This window comes from Eumetopias jubatus, unplaced genomic scaffold, assembly GCF_037043125.1.
Source record: "Eumetopias jubatus isolate StellerSeaLion01/CBP00866 unplaced genomic scaffold, mEumJub1_p1.0 scaffold_16, whole genome shotgun sequence".
Lineage (NCBI taxonomy): Eukaryota > Metazoa > Chordata > Mammalia > Carnivora > Otariidae > Eumetopias > Eumetopias jubatus.
In genome coordinates this window covers 14,447,218-14,469,116 of record NW_028274822.1, presented here as the reverse complement: position 1 = coordinate 14,469,116, position 21,899 = coordinate 14,447,218, and the positions used below count along the sequence as shown (strand labels likewise).

At 36.3% G+C, this 21,899-nt stretch overlaps 1 protein-coding gene across 3 annotated transcripts in view; it reads right to left on the bottom strand.

Moving 5' to 3' along the window:
- The window catches only part of PIGN (phosphatidylinositol glycan anchor biosynthesis class N), a 108,339-nt gene that overhangs the window by 47,075 nt on the left and 39,365 nt on the right, over nucleotides 1-21,899 (bottom strand). For 2 of the 3 annotated variants that reach the window (XR_003609173.1, XM_088019354.1), the window contains exons 15-21: nucleotides 14,734-14,812; nucleotides 13,623-13,802; nucleotides 7,873-8,012; nucleotides 5,615-5,714; nucleotides 5,418-5,510; nucleotides 4,359-4,450; nucleotides 1,013-1,121 (exon numbers count right to left, since the gene is read on the bottom strand). Coding sequence is in view for 2 of the 3 variants with exons in the window: in XM_088019354.1 (XP_087875480.1) it covers nucleotides 1,013-1,121; nucleotides 4,359-4,450; nucleotides 5,418-5,510; nucleotides 5,615-5,714; nucleotides 7,873-8,012; nucleotides 13,623-13,802; nucleotides 14,734-14,812 (793 nt within the window). In the remaining variant the exon portion in view is untranslated. The remainder of the gene's footprint in view (nucleotides 1-1,012; nucleotides 1,122-4,358; nucleotides 4,451-5,417; nucleotides 5,511-5,614; nucleotides 5,715-7,872; nucleotides 8,013-13,622; nucleotides 13,803-14,733; nucleotides 14,813-21,899) is intronic. The other variant, XM_088019355.1, reaches the window with a different exon arrangement.

The window sequence follows — 21,899 nt, the reverse complement described above, 5'->3', positions numbered from 1 at the left end:
ATCCAGGAACATTCACTTCTGCCAAAGTAGTCATAATTATAGGTGAATTTTGTCAAAGCTACCTATGGGCTTTAGTGTAAAGCCAGTCAGTGCACCATTTAAAATGAAATATACATTCCTATGTCTTGACAGGACATTTGACAAAATATTTCTTCTCTTTTTATATGTTCTCTATTGTTCTCCAAGAATAAACTAACATCTTTTAAGTGTTGTTATATTTTTCTTTTAGAGTGTTCTTGGCATTACTTTCTATTACCCCAGCTTTGTTCGGAGGAAATTTTTTGAGAAGATTCCTATAAGTTTTCTTTTGTCAGTGTTTTGGATACGTTTTTTAATTTTTTTGTTAAAAAAACAAGTAGTGTCCATGCTTATGTACAAAACAGCTATCACTTTACAAAATATGACATCATATATTCTCTAATTCTTACAACTCTATGAGATATTATCTCTACAGATTAAAAACAAATACACCAAAGCTATATCACTGAAAATCCATTATCTGGTTCACGGTATAACTGAGAATTGACTCAATTTTGAAACCTCAAGTTCAAAGTTCTTTTCACCACACCAAAGCCAGCAGCCAAGGAGAAGTCTACTTTCCCTGGCACGTCATCTGAAGTCTTAAACTGGCTATTCTTCATATAAACATACTCAGAGGCTGCTTTCTCTTCAAAGATTACCCTTGTCCTGACTCAAACGAGAACACAGAATCTCAGTCCAAAGGAGGCTGTTTATAGCTCAGCTTTTCGGTCAATATGGATGCCTCTTATATCTCCTTAACCTCTGCTCTCTTGGCATCTTCAGGCTGCCTCCTGCTGACCTTTTGGCTATTTCATACCTTTTAGAGAATATATTTCTGTGTAATATCTTAAACAGAGAACTTTCTTCTCAGCTGGCAGGCATTGAGCAATGTAAATGTGATGGCATCTTAAGAACAATATCATTAAATACAACCATAAGATCCATTTGGTATATCATTAGTATAACATGATGTTGAAAACCTGTAACTGACCTGAAATAAATGTAACAGCAGCTCTTCATTTATAAAACGATCTTTTCTTTTTATGAGAGATGTTACAACACAAAGGGATAGCAGAAGAACCAGCAAGCCAGCACCCATTCTGTTTTAAAACACAATTCGCAATTTCAAATTTTCTTAAGATATTTACCGAACACATAAAAATGTTAGATATTTTACTCTAATGTAGACCCTATCAGTCATTTGGTTTTATCAAGATGAAGGAGCAAAATAGATATACTAGTATAAGAGGAATAAAAATCACAGGATGAAGATGCAGTAGGGGGACACCTGGGTGGCTCAGACAGTTAAACATCTCCCTTTGGCTCAGGTCATGATCCCAGGGTCCTGGGATCGAGTCCCACACTGGGCTCCTTGCTGAGGGGGGAGCGTTCTTCTCCCTCTGCCTGCCACTTCCCCTGCTTGTGCTCTCTCTCTCTCTCTCTGACAAATAAACAATTAAATAAAATCTTAAAAAAAAAAAGATGCAGTAGGGATGGGGTTATTTTTAATTTCTTAGATACCTTTTTTTAGATTAAAAAAATTTTTAATTTTTTAGATATCTTTACCTTATTTCTTTACTTTGATTTTTTAAACTTTTATGCATACCAGCTACCATAATTCTTAGCCTGACTTGGATAAATTTACAGAAAACAATTTAAAGGTTAAACATATCATCAGTATCTACAACATAAATTTTCTGACTATGTGCACTTACTCATACAAAAAGGATCAACATTTCTATTCCCTACTATTGTTCTAGTGTTAGTAGGACAAAATGTTTCTTTTTGTCGTTAATCTTGGTGCTTTCCTCAGAGGCTCCTGGCTAAAGGAAGGGTAGGACAGAGGTCACAAAGGTAGCATGCAGGTGAGGCATTTGTACAGTTAAGAAACAATAAATTACATTTTATTTTTTTGGGGGGGAGGGAGGAGGATGTGCAGGGGCAGAGAGAATATTTGGCAGGTTCCACGCCCAGCGCGGAGTCCAACGTGGGCCAGACTGATCTCACAACCTGAGACCTGACCTCATGACCTGAGCTGAAATCAAGAGTTGGATGCTTAACCGATTAAGCCACCCAGGTGCCCTGATAAATTACACTTTTTCAAGAACACCAGGTATAGTATGGTTCCTAAAGTTGAAGGAAACTGATACCAAGGAAATGGTATACTAATGTTAAGCTATATTTCTCACCTCCTAAAAATCTGAGTAACATATGACAACTGAAATAAGGTTAAGGACAGAATCTGGAGGCAGGCAATATAACAACTAAGAGAAAAGGAGTTGGTTAAAGAGGAATAAGAAAGAGCAAAAGGCAGGGCTAAAAATGAATGCAAAGCAGGAATTCCTAGGAAAGTACTTGCTTGTTTTTGTTTTGATTCTTTTAATACTCTTTGAGAATTGTAAGGGAAAAAAGTAGTTATACATTCAACACGGATTACCATTAAGACTTATGAAAACAGCCATCTATGATCAAGATTCTTTGCTTTTCCTTTTAAAAAAAATTTGGTATTTTAATTCATTGGCAAATGTTTTTATTTTAGAGACTTGAGTAAGAATATTATAGCTATGCTGTTTTTGCTTTTTCCTTTAATTTTATCCTTAAATGTTTTACATGTCTGTCTTGGTAAGTGTCTAAAGAAGGGAGGTGATGTGAGAGATCAAATGGAGAGTAGAAATTTCTCCATGAACCAGGAGTCAACATAAAGAAGTTGCAAATATAGCTTACTAGAATACCAGCACAAACGTAAATCACTGAGGAACTTAAATTAAGCATAGAGGGAAAAAACATAATTTTTAAAAATACAAATTAGATTTCTCATGTTTTAACAAGTTTGCTTCTTGAATTCATCTTCAGTAAAATATGCAAGTGGCAAAGTTCTATGGAGACTATTTATATAATCTCTTCTCCTTTTAGTGTATAAATTCTGCTCAACTATGTCAACACTGCTTGAGCAGGACAGAAAGGCAGAGATTGACCAAAGTGGGGAAAGGGGCTTTGTAAAGACAACAGGAGAGCTCACAGAAATATGAAACAAGCAATAAATTCATCTTCTTACCTACTACTAGAGTTTATGACAGATACAAAATGTTTTTACTTAGTAACACTAATAAATTATGTCTTAGAAGTATGGTCTTAGAATTCAATACGATTGGGAGTCTGGGTGGCTCAGTCGTTAAGCATCTGCCTTCGGCTCAGGTCATGATCCCTGGGTCCTGGGATCGAGTCCCAAATCCGGCTCCCTGCTCTACGGGAAGCCTGCTTCTCCCTCTCCCACTCCCCCTGCTTGTGTTCCCTCTCTCACTGTGTCTCTCTCTGTCAAAAAATAAACAAAATCTTAAAAAAAAAAAAAAGAATTCAATACAATTATTTTGGGCTCTGCTAATAAACTGACTTTCTGGAATAATTCCTGACTTATTCCCTACTAGTACTTCACAGAATGAGATAAAATGTGTTCACTGATAAATATCAGAAACTCAAAAATTAACACATACTTTAAAAAATATCATTTAGTTAATATTCTTTCAGCTAAAAAAGATATATCCTCATCAATATTAGGTTAAAACGCTAAAAAAAGTTGCTTATACAGAGTTCAAAACAAAGTAACAAAGATGATTGCATGATCAGAAAATGAGAGGAAATGTTACACAAAATACAGATCATTTAGTTGCCAAGCACACATGTGCACACACACACAGCCAGTGGATTTCTTGAGAATAATTTAAAAGTAAAGTCAAAAGCAAAGGTAATCAATTATTTTACAGATTTATTTGGGATATATTGAGAAGAAATAAATGTGACAACAGCATGGAGAATTAGGTAAAGTATACAGAATTTTCTAACAGTTTAAGTGATTAGATATGGTAAAGTTGTCACGGTACAGAGCTTTCTCCCCTAGAGATCATTACATGCAAATTAGGAGAGAATTTCATTATTCTAAGACATTTAAAGTGTGGAAATGCTCAAAGGCAAAGATTACATCAATGGGTTTTAGATATTTTCATTTTTGGCAAAGAGAACATTTTTTCATATGAATCCTTTTACTGATTCCTCAATATACAAAAGAGTCTAGACTTTTTTTTTTTTTGGCATTTTAAGTTATCAATGTTTGGTCCAATTTCATTTTTTCTGAAGGCCCAGAAGCATCACCAATGAGCTTTAATGCTCCCCAGAACCTGAGCCAATATTTATGACTAATTGTTTGATATTAGTATTTTAACTTTTAGTTTATTCACTAGTTTATTTTGAAACTCATGACCAAGATTAGGTTCATATTTCACAGTGCTGATTGAGAAAAACAATTATATTGAAAAGAAAATAAGTTAAAATATTGTTCATACACTAGAAAGATATCTGGCTTTCGTCCTACAACAGGCATCAGTGGGAACACTGCCAGGAGCAAGGAGAAGAAAATCCAACTCAGTGAGATGCTCTAAAATAAATAAAAAAGTTATCTTTAGACAAGTACGGTAAAGAAAACTGTCTTTAGTGTTTCACAGACTGCACGACTGTGAAGACCACATGCAAAGCCTTAGAGCTGTTAAATTGTAATACAGTTCCTCTTGGTGGCAGATCTGTCATGTAATAGGTACTGTATTAGGTATAATATGAGCATTATCTGATTAAAGTCTCACAATAACCTCATGAGGCAGGTTATATTACAATATTTCAGATGAGGAAACGGAGCTCAGAGATGTTAAAGCATCAGTGGTACCAGGTCTATGACCAGTAAGTGAAACAGCCAGAATTTAAACCTGGGTCATATTTCACAGCAAGGGCTTCAATCAATTTATGTTACACCATATACTGATAACATCTATAAGAAAGCTGGCCTACAATCATAGTCAAGTGATTGAGCTCAGGAGGGAAGGAAGTAAAAATACTTTCGCAATTAGATTAAGACAAAAAATTATCAAAAACCCCATTAATTGGAGAATCTTCTAAGTTCTCAGAGGGTGGAAAGAAGATATTTCTATCCTCCTGGTACCGCCATCAAAAAGTATCAGAGGGGAAACCTGAGCCAATTCTCAAGGCTAGGAGAAAGGTGACTCCTCTGACTTGAGTTGAGAGCACTGCTTCCCAAGCCGCTGCCTTGCTCTGGACAATACCATCCTTTAGATTTGGTATTTGAGGCCAGCAGAATCTAGGAAGTGATTTAGAGAAGGATAGACCAGTTCTGCCTCGGTGTTATTTCAGTCACTGCATGACCAATTCACCTTGATATGAAAGTCTATGTGAATCACTTGAAGGTAACCTCAGTCCTCCTGTCAAAAGGACCAGGCTCTTTATGTAAGGACATATTCTACTCTTTTCTTTAAAAATGAACAATTCTCTGAGTTAAACACATATCAAAACAAAGTAGCTACTAATCTGTCCGATGTCAAAACAAGTACTTATACCTTTGCTCGAGTCCATAGCTGAGTGATAAATGGCCAACACGCAAATGCAATAAGTCCAGCTGTGAGCATGTAGCGGTAGAAGAAACTGAGAACCTAGCAATGCATTCCAAAGAAGAAATGAAAAATGAGGTCATTTAAGAGGAGTTACATATGTATGAAAGAGATCTGAAAATACTGGAATGCGGTAAATTACTCACTAATACTTCAATTCCCAGGGTAAAGATGAACAGATATCCAACCAACTGACTTGGAGGAAAGGTCAACAGTGATAAGACAAAGTCTTGAATGACTTGAAACCTGTTTGTCAAGATTATTTATAAAAAGATTATTTATATTATATATTGAACAAAAAATTTAGGTAATATATGGTAAAAAATAAAAACTGCACAAACCTAGAAATCAGGGACTTTTCAATTCATAGGTTATTCAAAAACTAATATAATCTCTAACAGATTCCTTTCAATGGCTTCACTTACCTAAATCATTTTTTTTGAAAGCTAGAAGTATTTTAGGAAAAAGTGTAATTTCTGAATTTGATAATGATCACAAAAATTTGTTTTAAAAATAAACATTAATGATAAATAAATGTTTGATCTTAGCTTAAACATGAGTACATACAATTACAGATACAGGATCAGAAATAAAATACAATGAACCCAAATGGATAAAAGCTGGAAAAAATTTTAAATTCACCAAGATCAATCATATTGAAATCTCAACTGTCTTAATAAAATAAGCATAGGTTTTCCTAATCTAGGTGGAGAAACTCCTAATTGCACTTTTTCACTGAACTAAATAACCTTCTCCAAACCCAATTTAAGATGTTGCTAATTGTATACTCATTGTAATTAAATGTGAATCCATAACCATTAAAACTGTATTACATACTGGAGTACTTTTTACATTTCATCACTGGAAAAATTTTTTTTAGCATTTGTAGTGATTAAGTAGGTAACTAGAAAAGGTCAGTATCATTTGGTTTATGATCTTTTTCTGACTGAAAAAAATGGCCACATAATGTTATCAAAACTACTAAGGTGCCATGTAGGAAAGCAAAGATAACACCAGTCCAAAGGAGAATGCTTCTTATGTTCTCAACAGGGAATAAGCACAAGAAAACAAGAGATGATTCTGTAAATCATTTAGAAGATTTTATAAGAAAAGTGAATTTTTATGTTTTATTTTCTAAATAATCTATCAAAAAGATAAAGATAGAACATAATGTACATTCAAAATCACATTTCCTCTTAAAGTTTAAATATATACATCATCTTAATAATTAGGACACTTAATAATTCAGGAGAGGTTCTGTAGTAGAATAGAATTTTCTATAAGGATAAAACGTTCATTCTAAAACTTTTTAAGCCAGAGTACATATATCCAGCAATCACATTCCTTTCAAATGGAGAAGCAACACTATGTCATTTTGTTTGTGTCTTTTTGTCTTATACTTTTAAATGTTAATATTTTAAACATTTTAATATTAATTTTTATTTTGATATTTTAATATGTTAGTATTTTAAAATACCTAATGTCTTCAAACAGTGCGGTCAAAGCTGGAGTTAACAAAAATTAGGATAAAAATACACATCATGTCATGACAAACATGCTGGCCAACCCTGGAAATTTTCAGGCCAACCTTGAAAATACCCTTAAGTCTGGGCTCTGATTCCCTACTTTTGGGGTCTGGTTTGCTCAGAGGATGCTTGGATGCCCAAGGCTAAGTTTAAATTCTAGATTACTGGTGCAAATATAGAGGTCAACAAGATGTGCAACATGACCCTCGCTGCCTATGAACGTGAACCAGCCCAATATTTGAGTGGTTTTATTTTAAAGCACTTTAAACTCGCCTAAGAGCTCTACCTCTGATGTTTTCTACAATGGTAAGAATCCATTTTACTTCCAGCTTGTGAGGAGGCACTTAAAGGAAGAAACCATGGTACATGTGAATAATATCCACCTCTGTGTGTACACATTACTAGCCTGGATTTAATTACAAAGTTCCATTCATCCAGGTTTACATGATAGCTATGAAAGGAAGGGCAAAAATGTGTGGGATAGAAAACATGTACATGTCCTTGTGAAACATGATACACCGGAATCTCAGATGATGAGACAAATTCAAAATATACGTTACTCCTGGCATAGTACTATCAACATTAATTATTCTATTTGTAGTACAGATTTTTCTTATTTATAAAGGATACATACACAAAGAAGGGAACAAGGTCAATACTACCTCAGGGCAAAAAAGATGAAGTCAAAAGATAAAGGCAAAACAAAAAGGACGTTTATATGCAACATCTGTGCTACTATAAAGGAAGTGGGAGGGCTCAGAGATTGGAGGGTATTATAAATATCTTTTATGATTTATGCTACAGAAATCTAATGCACTTTAAATACAAATTAAACTGTCAATGAAGTGTAAGATAAGACAGCAAGGTGTGTTACTTACTCTCTTAGCACAGCATACCATATTGGCACTGGCAACAAACAATATACGTAGTAAGTCCAGGGACAGTCTTGAATCAGAAGGAAAAATGCTACTAAAACACTGATAGCTATAAAACTACATGGCAGGAGGTGGCTTGGTTTCTGAAAATCAAACAGAACATTGAAACACTTCTAAATTCATGCTAACTGATAGGTTTTTAAAAGAGATTTTACAAAGTGAAGAGACATATTACTACTTTCTTTCAATGGTTCCACACAACTACCTGATTAACTGAAGAACTGCATTTAAAAAAAATGCTATCATTGGAGAAGTATCATTACGGAGGAAAAGGTTGGGTATCCTGGCATTGTTGCAATTAGGCAATTCTCAATTTAAAAATGACTATGTTCCCCAAGTTTGTCTGCAAGTAACTTGTTTGGAATTCTGAACATATTTCTCCTTAGTAACAATCTTATAAATGTTGATTGAGCTCCCTGACCAGCTCACAAAAGCCCATTTAATGCACAATAAACCATGGGACTTAATCTTCATTTGGAACAATGCTTCTATCTATTCAAACTCCAACTTGACATGCTGCCCACGCTCCTCTCTCCATTGCCCAACCACAGTGTGTTCATTGGGTCATATCTTCTCTTCCCAACCGCCTGCCAAACAAGAAAGGAGTTCCTCAATGTAAGCCACGAGTGATGGCCTCCATGGGCTGGGCAGGCCCGTGGGTGCTCTGGGCCAGGAGTAATGAAGCAAGCTTCAGGTACAGACATTCCAGTAATTGGAAAAAGAACACACCTATGGAAAGCTGTGATGCCAAGAACAGCACCAGAGGAAAAACCCAGGAATGGAGGGGCAATTCGGCATTCTCTTTCGCCTGTCCCTTGTTTTGTCTCTGTTTTCCCCTTGCTTTGCTAGCCAAAGCTAAATAAGGTGAGAATTAAGAATTACTCACTGGAGTAGAGGAATTGCAGGGGAGGGAAACAAGAGATTCTTTTCCTCTTTATAATTCCTCCTTAAAGGCATAATATGTCACCAGAAAGGAAGGAAGAAACAAGGACAAACTAGGACATAGTTGTAAAAAGGAAGGTGAAACACAGCAATGTGATTAAGAGTTTAGAACTACGGGGCACCGGGGTGGCTCAGTTGGTTGAGCGACTGCCTTCGGCTCCGGTCATGATCCCAGGGTCCTGGGAACGAGCCCCGCATCGGGCTCCCTGCTCGGCGGGAAGCCTGCTTCTCCCTCTCCCACTCCCCCCACTTGTGTTCCCTCTCTCTCTGTCTCTCTGTCTCTCTCTGTCAATTAAATAAATAAAATCTTTAAAAAAAAAAAGAGTTTAGAACTACACAGAGCAGAACTCAAATTCTGGCTCAGTCACTTGCTCTATGTACAACCATATACAACCATGAGCAAAGTACAAAACTATAGTGAGACTTAATTTCATTCCGTTTGTAAAATGAGAATAATAATCCATATCTACTTATCAAGGTTGGTAATGTTTAAATTAGATTATGTAAAGCTTAACAAAATGCCTGGAATGTCATTAATGCCTAGTAAACAACAGCTGCTATTATTACTGTCACTTTTACTCTCTCCTCCCTACTTCTTTGCATTAGTCGCAGCAGGCACTACAGAAACCTGTAAGTGAACAGCACCAGGAATGGAGATGTGTGAGAAAGCAAGGGAGGTCCCAGAGGAAGGCACAAATCTCAAATACATGTGGATAGCTGGAGTCTATAAGCTGAAGGTGGCCAAGACACATATTCATTTTAAGAGGTGAGACTGGTTTCACATCATTTTGAGACTAGTAAAATAATAACAAAAGAGGTTGAAAAGAGTATCTAAAAAAATTGCAGGGATTCTCTGCAGTCAGTATAATATGGTGTAATAATCTAATCCTTTGATACTTAAAATAGACACTACCAATGGCATCCACCTGTAGGAAAGGAAATCATGAAGAATTCAGTTCAGCTGAAGCACAAGATTGAACGGCTTTTAAATAATAAGAGGGGCATTTTCTACTTTATCATAAGTTGACTCCCCACCGTCCCCTGGCCCTCCCAAGAACACCTGATGATAACGAGCCATGCTGGTGCCTTACAGTCACTCCTTCATCCAACAAGCACTGATTAAGTTGCACACTCTATGCTGTGCTCTGTACTAGGTGCTGGCCTTCAAGGAGTTCAAACCATACAGGTCGAGATGGAAATCATGAGACTTGGTTTAAGGGGCTAATATTTTGGGATTTTTATTAGGTAATAAGAAAATAAAGGAAAGCACATGGCAAAATAAGGATATTTAGTTCTAAAGCAAGTAACTTCTGAACTGGCAAAAAAGCAGAGGAGAAGAGTATGTAGAAGTTACATGCAGAACACAATGAAGAGGAGCCATAGCAAATTACATTTCAAGAAAAGAAGATATTCACTGCCTGTAATGGTGATAAATTAGAACTGACCTGTATAATTTGGGTGACACTGTCATGTAGAAGGGACATAAGTTTTGGAGTCAGACCTAAATTTAATTCCAGTGCTGTCCTTCTGGTTGCTTGTCAATTTGACTAACCAGTTTAGCTTGTCTAAAGCTCTGTTTCCTCATCTGGCCATGAGGATAATATTTGTTGTAAGCCCATCGCTCCCTCCCCTGCAGGCCCTCTATAGTCTGGCTGTATCAGTGGCTTGCAGCTCTTTCAAGAAGCCATGCTACCTCTCTCCTCATCTGGCACAGGCTGCTCACTCTGTGCATTGCCTTCCTTTTTTCTATTGCACTATCCTATTCACCCTTTAAGCCTTCACTTTGTGGGCGCCTGGGTGGCTCATTCGGTTAAGCATCTGCCTTTAGCTCAGGTCATGATCTCAGGGTCCTGGGATCGAGTCCCGCACGGGTCTCACCGCTCAGCGGGAAGTCTGCTTCTCCCTCTCCCTTTGCTAGTGCGTGCGCACTCTCTCTCTCTCAAATAAATAAAATGTTTAAAAAAAAAAAAAAGAATTCATTTTGGCAACAGCCTCCCCTGTGAAGCCTCCCTACAGCCCGACTGCAAGCATTGCATTCTAATACATACATGCACAGCTGAGCTTCATCTGACCTCCTAACTGCTCTCCATGCCTCCCTTCAGTTAAGGTTATGGACCACTGGCATTTTATTCTTCGTTCAGAACTGTTCACATTGCATCACTTCGCTAGGTTATAAACTCTCACCGAAGAGGAATAAGAATGTTTTGCAAACAGAACCAAAGGGTTCAAAATATTTTTGATAACCTCAACTGAGTCAGTTTTGTGTGTCAACTTGGCTAGGTTACCATCCCCAGTTCTTCAAACACTGATCTAGGTGTTGCTGTGAACATATCTTGTAGATGTGATTAAAGTCCATAATCAGCTGACTTTAAGTAAGGGAGATTATCCTATGTAATAGGGGTGGGCCTGCTTCAATCCGATGAAAATCTTTAAGAGCACAATGGTGGCTTCCCAGTAGAAGAAAGTGCAACTGCTGAGTGCGGCTTCAGCTCCCACCGGCCAGCTCCAGTCTGGCCCTCCTGAGGGCCTGACCCCTGGGTTTAGGACTTGCCAACTAGCGCCCACAATCACATAAGCCAATTCCTTACACAAAATCTCCTAATATATATATCCCACTCGTTCCTTCACTCTGTTTGAACTCTAACAAATGCACCAACTCTTCAGTAATGGTTTAAAATCTATAGTCCACCATCTGCGGCGTTGATTATTTCAGCCTAATCTATACTGTTGGTATAATCTTTTATTAGTCCCTTGAACAAACCTTCCACACTCTCCGCAAATTGAACTATTTATTTTGAAAGCAGTATGGTGTAGAAAGAGCCTGAATTTAAGTCAGAAAATATTAGTTATTTCATACCAGTGTGTCCTTGAAGAAAACATGTATCTCTCTGAGCCTAAATTCCCCCCATCTGTATTTATGAGAATCGCAACTACCAAAGTTAGAGTAGTGTTAAGCTTAATTGAATAACACATGTAAAGCACCCAGGATAGTCCTGGGATAGTGAGGCTCAATAAATATTACTCATTATCCCAGCATAATCATACATTTTCCCAACTCTGCCTCTGTTTATATCATTCAGTTTGCTTGAATTCTCCTCTTCTCCCAATCGTTGTTAAATTTCCATCAAGACTTACTTTTCCTGTTATCATCACCCTCGCTGAAGTTCCCCTCTATTTAAAATAGGACAGTCTTTGTATCACAATGTATATTAAAGTTGTTAAATGTTAAAGCTGTCTTTTGCAATGTCATGTAGTATACTGACCTACATCTGATAAGGTGATTATGTGTGTACATCTCTTACCTACTTTACTTAATTCCAAGCTCCTTGAGGGCAGAGATTTTCTATTTTTTTGGACAGCCTACGCAGTAGCTAGCATTATACTGTACACTCAATTAAACATTCACTGCATTATCAGATGAATGAATACAGGAGAACTATCAGCCATGAAATCGTGTTGATTCATCGATCTAAAGACTGCATAACTTTTCTCAACAACGTGAATATCAAGATAAACATGAAAAGGCAGTGTTTGGCCCAAGACTGTTCTGGATTCAAATCTCAATTCCTCCACATCCTAGCTCAGTGGCCTTTTGCAAAATACTTAAACAGCTTTGATTTCCTCTTTTGTAAAACAAAATTATAATGCCTACTTCCAGCATTGTTAGGAGTTTAAAATGACAAATTCCAAATACCCAGCAGAATGCCATTGCTAAAACACGGTTGGTTCTGTTTCTTCTGCTACCATGTCAAAAGTTATTCCTGTCCTCGTCAATTTTATATACAAATAATGAAAATTTCTTGAGGGAAATTATTTAAGAGGCACTAAAGCATTATAAAAAACTGGAATAAACACTACTGTTCTGCCTTCCCTCATTACAGAAAAATAAAATATAAAATTGGAAAAAGTTACTACTGGAAATGTTTGCAGACTATTAGTATTAATAATATATCATCCAGATATACTACTTTGTAGAGGATTTGGACATGGTAATAATCATTAGAATGAAGTAAAGGAAATGGAAATGGCACATTTTCCCTAATAAATGATAATTAGCAATAAATTTTAAAAGAGTAAAGTGTTTTAATGTAGTAAAACCATATATGTACTTTTATTTTACTCAGTTAATATGAAGTACTATTAAAGCTTTTTGGGTTTGTTTTTTTTTTTTTTCATTGAAAGTACAGTAAACTGGGACTAATTCTTAAAATGAGGATAAACAAAAAGCTCTGAGAATATGCATTAACAATTTCAGAAAGTTGAAAGAAGGTAAGAATAGTTCCAGAAAAGCACATACATTATTTTAAAAAGGGACATTTTGAGTAAGGATTTTATAGCTTTCTAGCTCCTAAACTTTTAATATCAGATAAAGTTAAATATATTGTTTTGAAGTAGTTTTCTGACCACCTGTAACGGAAAGATATGGGATGCTTATAACATGCTAAATAATTATTAAAGGGAATAGAAAATCAACAGTTAATGTGATGGAGGATTTCAACTGTAAGTTATCTTTATAACCCTCTTAAGTTACGGGGCCATTATTATTAATATACCCTTTCCCCAACCAGAGAAATAAAGATAACTGAGAAAAAAAGACCCAATACGACAAAAGCAAATGAAAGGTTAAGAGTTAGCTTAGTATGACTTGCACATTGTATGAACTCATTACAGCTGATTTGATTCAATTTCCTTCCCCGGTCCTAGTGATTTTACACCATTATCTGAATCTTCATTATCTTTTCTGAACATACCTTAACTTCTTTGCTGACACCTCTAGTAATGGAATGAGACTTGATGATCAACAAAGAAGCATAAGATGTCCATCCCACAAAACCGAGAACAACATTGATACCCAAGAAGAATCTGTCATAAGTGTGATAATAGGACAAGCCTTTCAATGCAAGATGAATCAGCTCCTTGCAAAGGGAGACCTATAGAGAAAGGAAAACATGACTTGCCACATGGGAAGAATCAGAAAACCTAAGTTTTAAACGCAGGAAAATTGTTAAAATTAGAGTGCATAACTGTAAATGATGGATCAAGAACAGATTTTAATTATTCAAGGATCTTCTTGCAAAGTACAAGAAAAATTCCTGAATAGAATGAATTTTGAATCTTGATAAGGAAGGGCATTTTAAATGTAAACTATGATATGTGTAGTGATTTAAAATGATTCACTCTGTGGAAATATCTACAGATGACATACAAAAGAAAGAACTGAAGTCTCTCTAATATTGATCCCAAGTAGCAGAGATATCCACATTTGTATCATTTTTTATTTTCTCATACCAGATTAACCACGTCAGTTATAAAGCATCATTAAAACAGAAAAACAATAGCTCACTGTTTTAAAACCATAACAAAAATAAGCATTAGAAATGCATGTATTTTGCTTAGGCAATTTGAGAAACTGAAAAGAGAATTCTCTCCTTCTTCAAAATTATGACCATTTAACAAAAAGAAAATTAATGGAAAACATAGTGGGGTAGTTGCTGAGATTTGAAGCTTCAGTATGAATCATTAGACTTCTGATAGTGTGTAGATAATGTCAAATGTACAAATATGCCATGTCCTAAAATGTCATGGGTTATAGGGTTACAGAAAATTGGAATATACTTTCTCATTATAGAAAATGGCAATTGTTCATTTCCAATGCTAACCTAAAAAAGTTTACCCCTGATAATATCTGAAATAACAGAAGCATGTCCATGGCTAAAGCAGCTACTTAGAAAATTCAATCCTTCTTTAATGGTTTAGGAAAGCTCCCCGGCCTGCCCACTTTGCTCTCCATTGTGTACCTTGCCCCTCCCCATACCCAAACTGACAACTAGTTATTTATATAGATAAGGCCTGCATACTTACTGCTTCATCATACTTTCTCTGCTTTATATATGATCTTGCTTTTCTTACAATGTTTAGCTGTTTAGATTCAGAAAGCAACCTACAAAAGAAAAGGTTAGGTTTAAAATGTTTCCTCATTTCAATGATATTTTCTTTCTTTTTTCTTAATTGAAAAATAAAAGGACAGTGAAAGTTGAGAAAATAAAGAAATAAAACAAAACAGAGAGAAACCTAAAGCTAATTGTATTATTGCTCATTATCTGAACTCTCCCCCAAAATAGCTTTAGTTAAATTTGGTTTTCTTGACTCAGAGTTTCAACTCCAAACTCCACTTATCAGAGTCATATGATCCATCATTTTGAAGAAACGGAATACTCTAGTTAACAAAGAAATTCTGACTAAATCAATGTAATTAATGGAACAGCAAATTAGTGGAGTGAGTTTCACCGCTCAGCAGACTTGTGCTCATCTGCACACAACAGACAAGGCAAATCCATTATGGCTCTTTGTTCCCCTGAGCTAGACAGGGCCTGAGAATTGTCAAAAACTCCAGGCAATCAAAACCAACAATCAAAGTCAGTGAATAATTTGAACCTCTTTGCCATTCTTATACTACACCATATACTTTTCTGGTTCCCTTACCTTTCATTTCTCTTTCTGTCATTTCCTTGTCCTTACTTTTTTTTTTTTAAAAGATTTTATTTATTTATTTGACAGAGAGAGACACAGCAAGAGAGGGAACACAAGCAGGGGGAGTGGGAGAGGGAGAAGCAGGCTTCCCGCTGAGCGGGGAGCCCGTGGGGCTGCATCCCAGGACCCTGGGATCATGACCTGAGCCGAAGGAAGACGCTTAAAGACTGAGCCACCCAGGCGCCCCTCCTTGTCCTTATTTTTACCACATTACATTTCTTAAACCTGGTTGTGGGTACAAAGATTTTTGTCATATTCTCCAATCTTTTCAGCATGTTTGAAGAGGGATATATATATATGAAAGTTGTATGAGAAACTGCAACTTTTCTTCCAGGGAAAAAGACTGTAAGACTAGAACTCAGGAGAGGTAACATTTTATTATTGCTTGTATAATTTTTATTGTGTATATACATTACTTTTCATTTATATTTTCCTAATGAGGTTTTTTTTTTTTTTTTAGAAAATAATTAAAACATTAAAGTTTAACCACAGTTTCTGGCTATGATGGAAAAGCTTGGATATATCAACGCTCCCATCAGGAACAACTAGAAAGCCTGACAAAATGAAATTAAAAATCACTTTGAAGGTGCTGGAGAGCTGCTGAGACCATCAAGAATTGAAAAGTTAAGATCCTAGAGAGAAGCAAACGAGAGAAGTAGTCCAGCCTTCTACAAACTGTAACCCTTAAGAGCATCTGCCATTCTTCTTGTTGGCAAAAGGCTGAGAACTTGGGCACACAGCTGGTGCCAGGAGGTAGAGAATCCAATAGAGACTTTGGCAATCCCATAAGGCTGCAGAGATAAAAAATAAAATTCGTGGCTGCCAACGCAGCCAGGACTTGAAGACCCAAAAGAGGAGACAAATAAGAGAATGACATACACTTTTCATTCTGGATTTTAAAAAAAGACAGGAATGAAAAACTATGTGGAATTACTTAAACTAATTTAATACAGACTCTGAGGTGAAGTCTTACGGAACTTTTATAAGCGAGGACATCTTTTCTAGTCTATGTGGAGAACTCAGGTAAAGAAGCAAAGGACACGGCCTGGTGAGAAGGGGGATGAGGAGGACACCCAGCGAATTCTTCAGCTGTGTAGGGCAAGAGGACAAGAAGCTTTGAAGAAAGGCCCTGCAAAGGAGGACAGACGGTTCAGCGGTCTCAAGACACAGAAGAGAAGAGCCACCAAGGAAGGGCTCTGGGTAACACACACTTTCCGCTGAGTTCCCTGGGAGGCTACACTCCAAGTGGAAACGCAAACCAGAGGTAAGAGAAGATGACAAATGCAACACAGCCTTGAGTCAGCTACCACTCTGTGCCTGTCAGAAGATAAGATGAAGGGGGGCGGGGGGATGGGTTAGCCCGGTGATGGGTATTAAAGAGGGCACATTCTGCGTGGAGCACTGGGTGTTATGCACAAACAATGAATCATGGAACACTACATCAAAAACTAACGATGTAATGTATGGTGATTAACATAACAATAAAAAATTATTTAAAAAAATAAAAAATTAAAAAAAAAAGAAGATAAGATGAAACCTCTCTGGTCAAAGAGATAATCCAGACCTTCCAAAACTTTTAACATACAATGATAAGCATTCATCCAAAAACCACCAGACTCAACAACAGGACTGAATGAAAAAAGACAGCAGAAGCACACTCACAAATGAGGTGGTTATTGGTGGTGTTATCACGTATGCTTTAAAATAATGGTGGTTAATATATTCAATCATAAAAAGAAAGATCAAAAACTGTACCGAAGAACTAGAATCTATTTTAAAAATGAATTGAAAGGGAAAGTCTACAACTGAAAAAAAATGTAATAACTGAGATTCAGAACTCAGCGGCAGCCAACTGGACAAAGGAGGAGAGAGAGTTGGTGTATTAGAAGATAGGTCAGTAGAAAATGTCCTGCCTGAACTTTGAAGAGTAGAAAGAATGAAAAATACAGAAAAGACTATTTAAAACCCCCCCAAACAAGATACAAGTCGTTGTGAACAGCCCTAATATTTATACATGTAAATAGAATCCTGGAGAGGGAGGGAAAATTTGGCGGAAGTAATACTTGATGATAACGGTGACAGCATGTTTCCACATAGTAATTTGTATGAAAAAATTTTTCTTTATTGACTAAATTTTTTTACATTGAAAACAGCAAATTTTAAAAGAATCCATTACCAGCATGTTATGCTTCAGTAAAAAGAGCACATTTCTTTGCTGTGATTGCTACTATTCCATCTTTTTTCAGTTATTTGAACACTGTAGGAGAAAGTAAACCATGCTTTAGGATTATTCAGAATTTTATCATTAATTATTCAGGATGACTAGTGTTTGGAGGAGAAAATCTTAAAATGCTGCATTTTGAAGTATTTTCTCTTCCACGTCTTCTCAAATTTTTATTACAAAAATATTTTGCTTGCACTTATACATATTTTAGAGATAGCTAGTGATATCTAGCCTATTCCTTTCTAAAACACCTATTTAGATTAAAGCAAAACAATTTCAAGAAAATAAAGACAGAGAAGGGATAAGTTATTTCTAGAATAATCTGTGTTCCTTTACACTGACCATTGATATAGAATCTTATTTTCATCTTTTAAGTCATAACTGAGTAAACATTTTCTATGTATGTATGTGATATATAAAAGTTAGTTTTTTAATTTTAACTTTATTTTTTTAAGATTCTATTTATTTGACAGAGAGAGACACAGCGAGAGAGGGAACACAAGCAGGGGGAGTGGGAGAGGGAGAAGCAGGCTTCCCGCCGAGCAGGGAGCCGGATGCGGGGCTCGATCCCAGGACCCTGGGATCATTACCTGAGCCCAAGGCAGACGCTTAATGACTGAGCCACCCAGGTGCCCCCAAGGGTACTTTTTTTAAAACAAGAATTTCAATTTTGAAGGAGAAAACTGCATTTCTAGTAAATAATTAGTAAGTCAGATGGGTGAAGTGATAGAAAGATTCACATTGAAATCAGTATTTAAATTTGGTCTAAGGGAGGAACTTTAATCCATATCAGCTAAAAGAAACAAATATATTAAAAAGAACCAAAGTAGCTTTTGCCATTTTGGTAGAAAATATATTAAAATATTTTGTTAAAATTTAACTGCCCTGAGTTTATATAGTGACTTTTAAGTAAAAGAGAATAGCTACTTTTGCTTCTATTGGCAAGGTACAATATTTCCTTCCCATTTTCATTTTCTTCTGAAATACTCCTTAAGAGACCTTTCTTGTTGTCATTTCATGTAATTTTTTTCCCTTAAAGTTATTCTGACCTTACTTTGTCCTCTACAGTACACAGTTTTCCAAATACAAAGTGTTATCTCCTCCTTTTTAGGGTACTTTCACAGTCAAAACTTTTATGCTTCTTCTAGTCATGTAGCGCCACCTGCTGGTCATCCCTTGGCACAGCCCAAGGTTTCGTTAAGTTCTACTTGTCAGATATTTCATGACTTTATTCTTTCTTAGGTCTTTAAGATATAAAAGATAAAATCTAGTTAATTTTTAAAGAACAGGATAATATAGGATATGCAATTACCGTATGGATCCACTGGACTCTTTTACAAGTGTAAAGATATGTTAAAGGATCTTAGCAATTAATTTTTCTCCCACCTTGAAACATTTGCTATTTCATCACCCCAGGAATTATTACATTATCCATAAATTATTCATGCTAGACAAGACTAAATAAGACAATGGAAGAATGGTGGAGAGATATCATTAGACTAAAATCTAGTGATGCTGGTGAAATTGATCATGTTAAGTAAAATCTCAAGACTATGACTTCACATGTCAATATCCTAGATAAATTTTCTCAAACTTAAGAACTGATGAGTGAATCATATATTTCTAAGAAGAAAAAGGAAATATGTTACTTATTCAAGAGGGAAGGGCTTCACTGAACAATTGTTTGTAACAAGAACTTTAACTGTTTTGCAAAAAGAATCTGTGACAAGTATTCTTTCATCTATTATGATGTTTATATGCCAACATTTACTTGATATAGTTTCTAAGTGGATAATGCTAACATTAAGTGTATATATAAAGGTGAATGGAAGAAAACGGATGGTGTAAACCTGAGGGAATTCATTGGATTAGAGAAAAATAGAGGCCCTTGTACTCAGATGATAAATGGCAATAACTGTTTTTTCCTGGTATACTGAACATATGTAATTAAAAAAAGATACTAATCATAACAGATATAAAATATCCAGGAATAAAATAATGAAAAATGTGTATTATAGGGAAAACTATAAAAGTTTACTTAAGGACGTAACGGAGAATATAAATAAGTAAATGTTGGATAGTAATACCATCAATCCTCACCAAATTACTTCCTAAATATAGTATAATAACCAAAGAATTTTTCAAATAACTCAAGACACTGATTCTAATATTTATATGGAAGAATACATTTCTTTATTGATGCCCATTATTTTATGATCTCATTTGATCATTTGTGCCAGTGATTAAAATACCTATATATTTTTGTTCTTTTTAAAAATATGTGCTTTATCAAAGTACTATATGCACATAATTTAAAAAAAAATCAGAAACAGTACAGAGGGCATAATGACAGCCAACAAACCCCTGCCCCACCCATCTCATCTCTCAGTTCCCCAACCCAGAGACAAAAACTTTTACACCTGTCTATTTTCAGTTATTCTGGTAGTTACCTCCATGTTTCTTAATAATATGCCTTTATTACTATTTCTTGACTGGATGACCTGAGGCATTTTCTGTGGACTCCTCAATGACTCTGCCTGTTTCTGCTGTCTCCTCCCCACTCAATACGGTTATATTACTATTTTTACCTCTTCTGTTGGCTACACTGGTCACTTTATTTTTTAAAAGATTTTATTTATTTATTTGACAGAGAGAGAGTACAAGCAGGGGGAGTGACAGGCAGATGGAGAGGGAGAAGCAGGCTCCCCGCTGAGCAGGGAGCCCGATGTGGGGCTCGATCCCAGGACCCTGAGACCAGGACCTGAGCAAAGGCAGACACTTAACTGACTGAGCCACCCAGGTGCCCCTGGGCACTTTAAGTAAGCTCTACCCCCAACGTGGGCCTCGAATTCACGACCACTAGATCAAGAGTCTCATGCTCTACCGACTAAGCAAGCCAGGTGCCCCTACACCAGTCACTTTAATAAGGTAATACCTACACCTCTGTCTTACTTTCTCAACTATATCCAGAAGTTCCACATTCTATTTTATGAGGACAATAGCACCACTACGATTCCACTTATATTTCTTTCCTCCTCTGCCTTCCAACTTGTAACCTTGTACACTGTCAAGATGGGGAACATTTACATTCTAGTCTGTAATCATAATTAAGTCTTCCTTGCTTTGTCTGAGGTTTGACTCTAAAAGCTGAAAACCAGTGTTTATTATGATTATTTAAGTACTGTTCACTTAGTAGCTGAGTTTGATGCTATGATTGGATTTTCCTGTCTGTCCCATCAAAGCTTTGACCCTTGGGCCACTGTTAAATAAATTCTCTTTCTCATACTCCCAGCAGCGGTTCGAAATCACCTTACCTATTATATCAGGTTGCTTCATGCATGAAGCATGCTTTCTTGTACGGTTGTAAATGTTTTCTTTTCCCTGAAGTTTCCACTTGCCCTTGTTTCAGGGGATGAAGAAATGTACACCATCCATGTGTGCCATCGTGTTTCCTCCAGCTTCTTATTCAATCCATATATTAAAATTCATTTCATGTAGCTATTCTAATTTGGAGGGTTTGTCTCCCAGTTGGACTATTCTTGTACAATGTATTATTCTATAAATTTTTAGTTGCATTTCTCTTTTTTAAAATATGCATCTTGTACTCTTTCTCATTTTGTAAAGTGTGTGCTTTTTGTTTTATGGATACCATAGCTTCTCAGATATTTCTGAGAATTTTAACATTTTTAGGTTCTTTTCTGTTCCTTAAATTATTTCCTCAGGAGTCAATTCTTCATTTAACCTTAGGCACTTTTTGGTCATATTGCAGGCTTTTGACAAATGGTGACTTTTCAGCCAGACAAGTCTGCAGGCAGGGCTGGTAGCTTTGCTCCAGAGTGGGTGAGCCACCGGGGAGGAATCAAGCATGCTGCAGGGCCCCCAGATGACATGAGGCTAGCAGTGGCTCTGCAGGCAGATGTTGAGCATCAAAGCACAGTAAGTTCATGGTCGGCCAGCAGCTAAGTGGAAGAAGGAAGGCAGTGTGCACCTGAGCCCTTTGCAGAAGAGTACCTCTTCCCTGACCAGTCCTTTTAGAGTGGCTGGTCTAAATTAACCCACAGTCTCGCTTTCAATGTCCTGTGTATTTTCCTCATACCAGGAATTGATAATATATTTCTTATTCATCTATTTATTTTATTATGCTCTGACTGTACCACTACATTATAAACAGATGCATAAGTTATGTATATGAGATAATATGGGGCAAGTTCCAATCAGTAAAGATTTGGCTTTATAAGCACATGTGATAATCTTACAATTAGGGACACCCTTC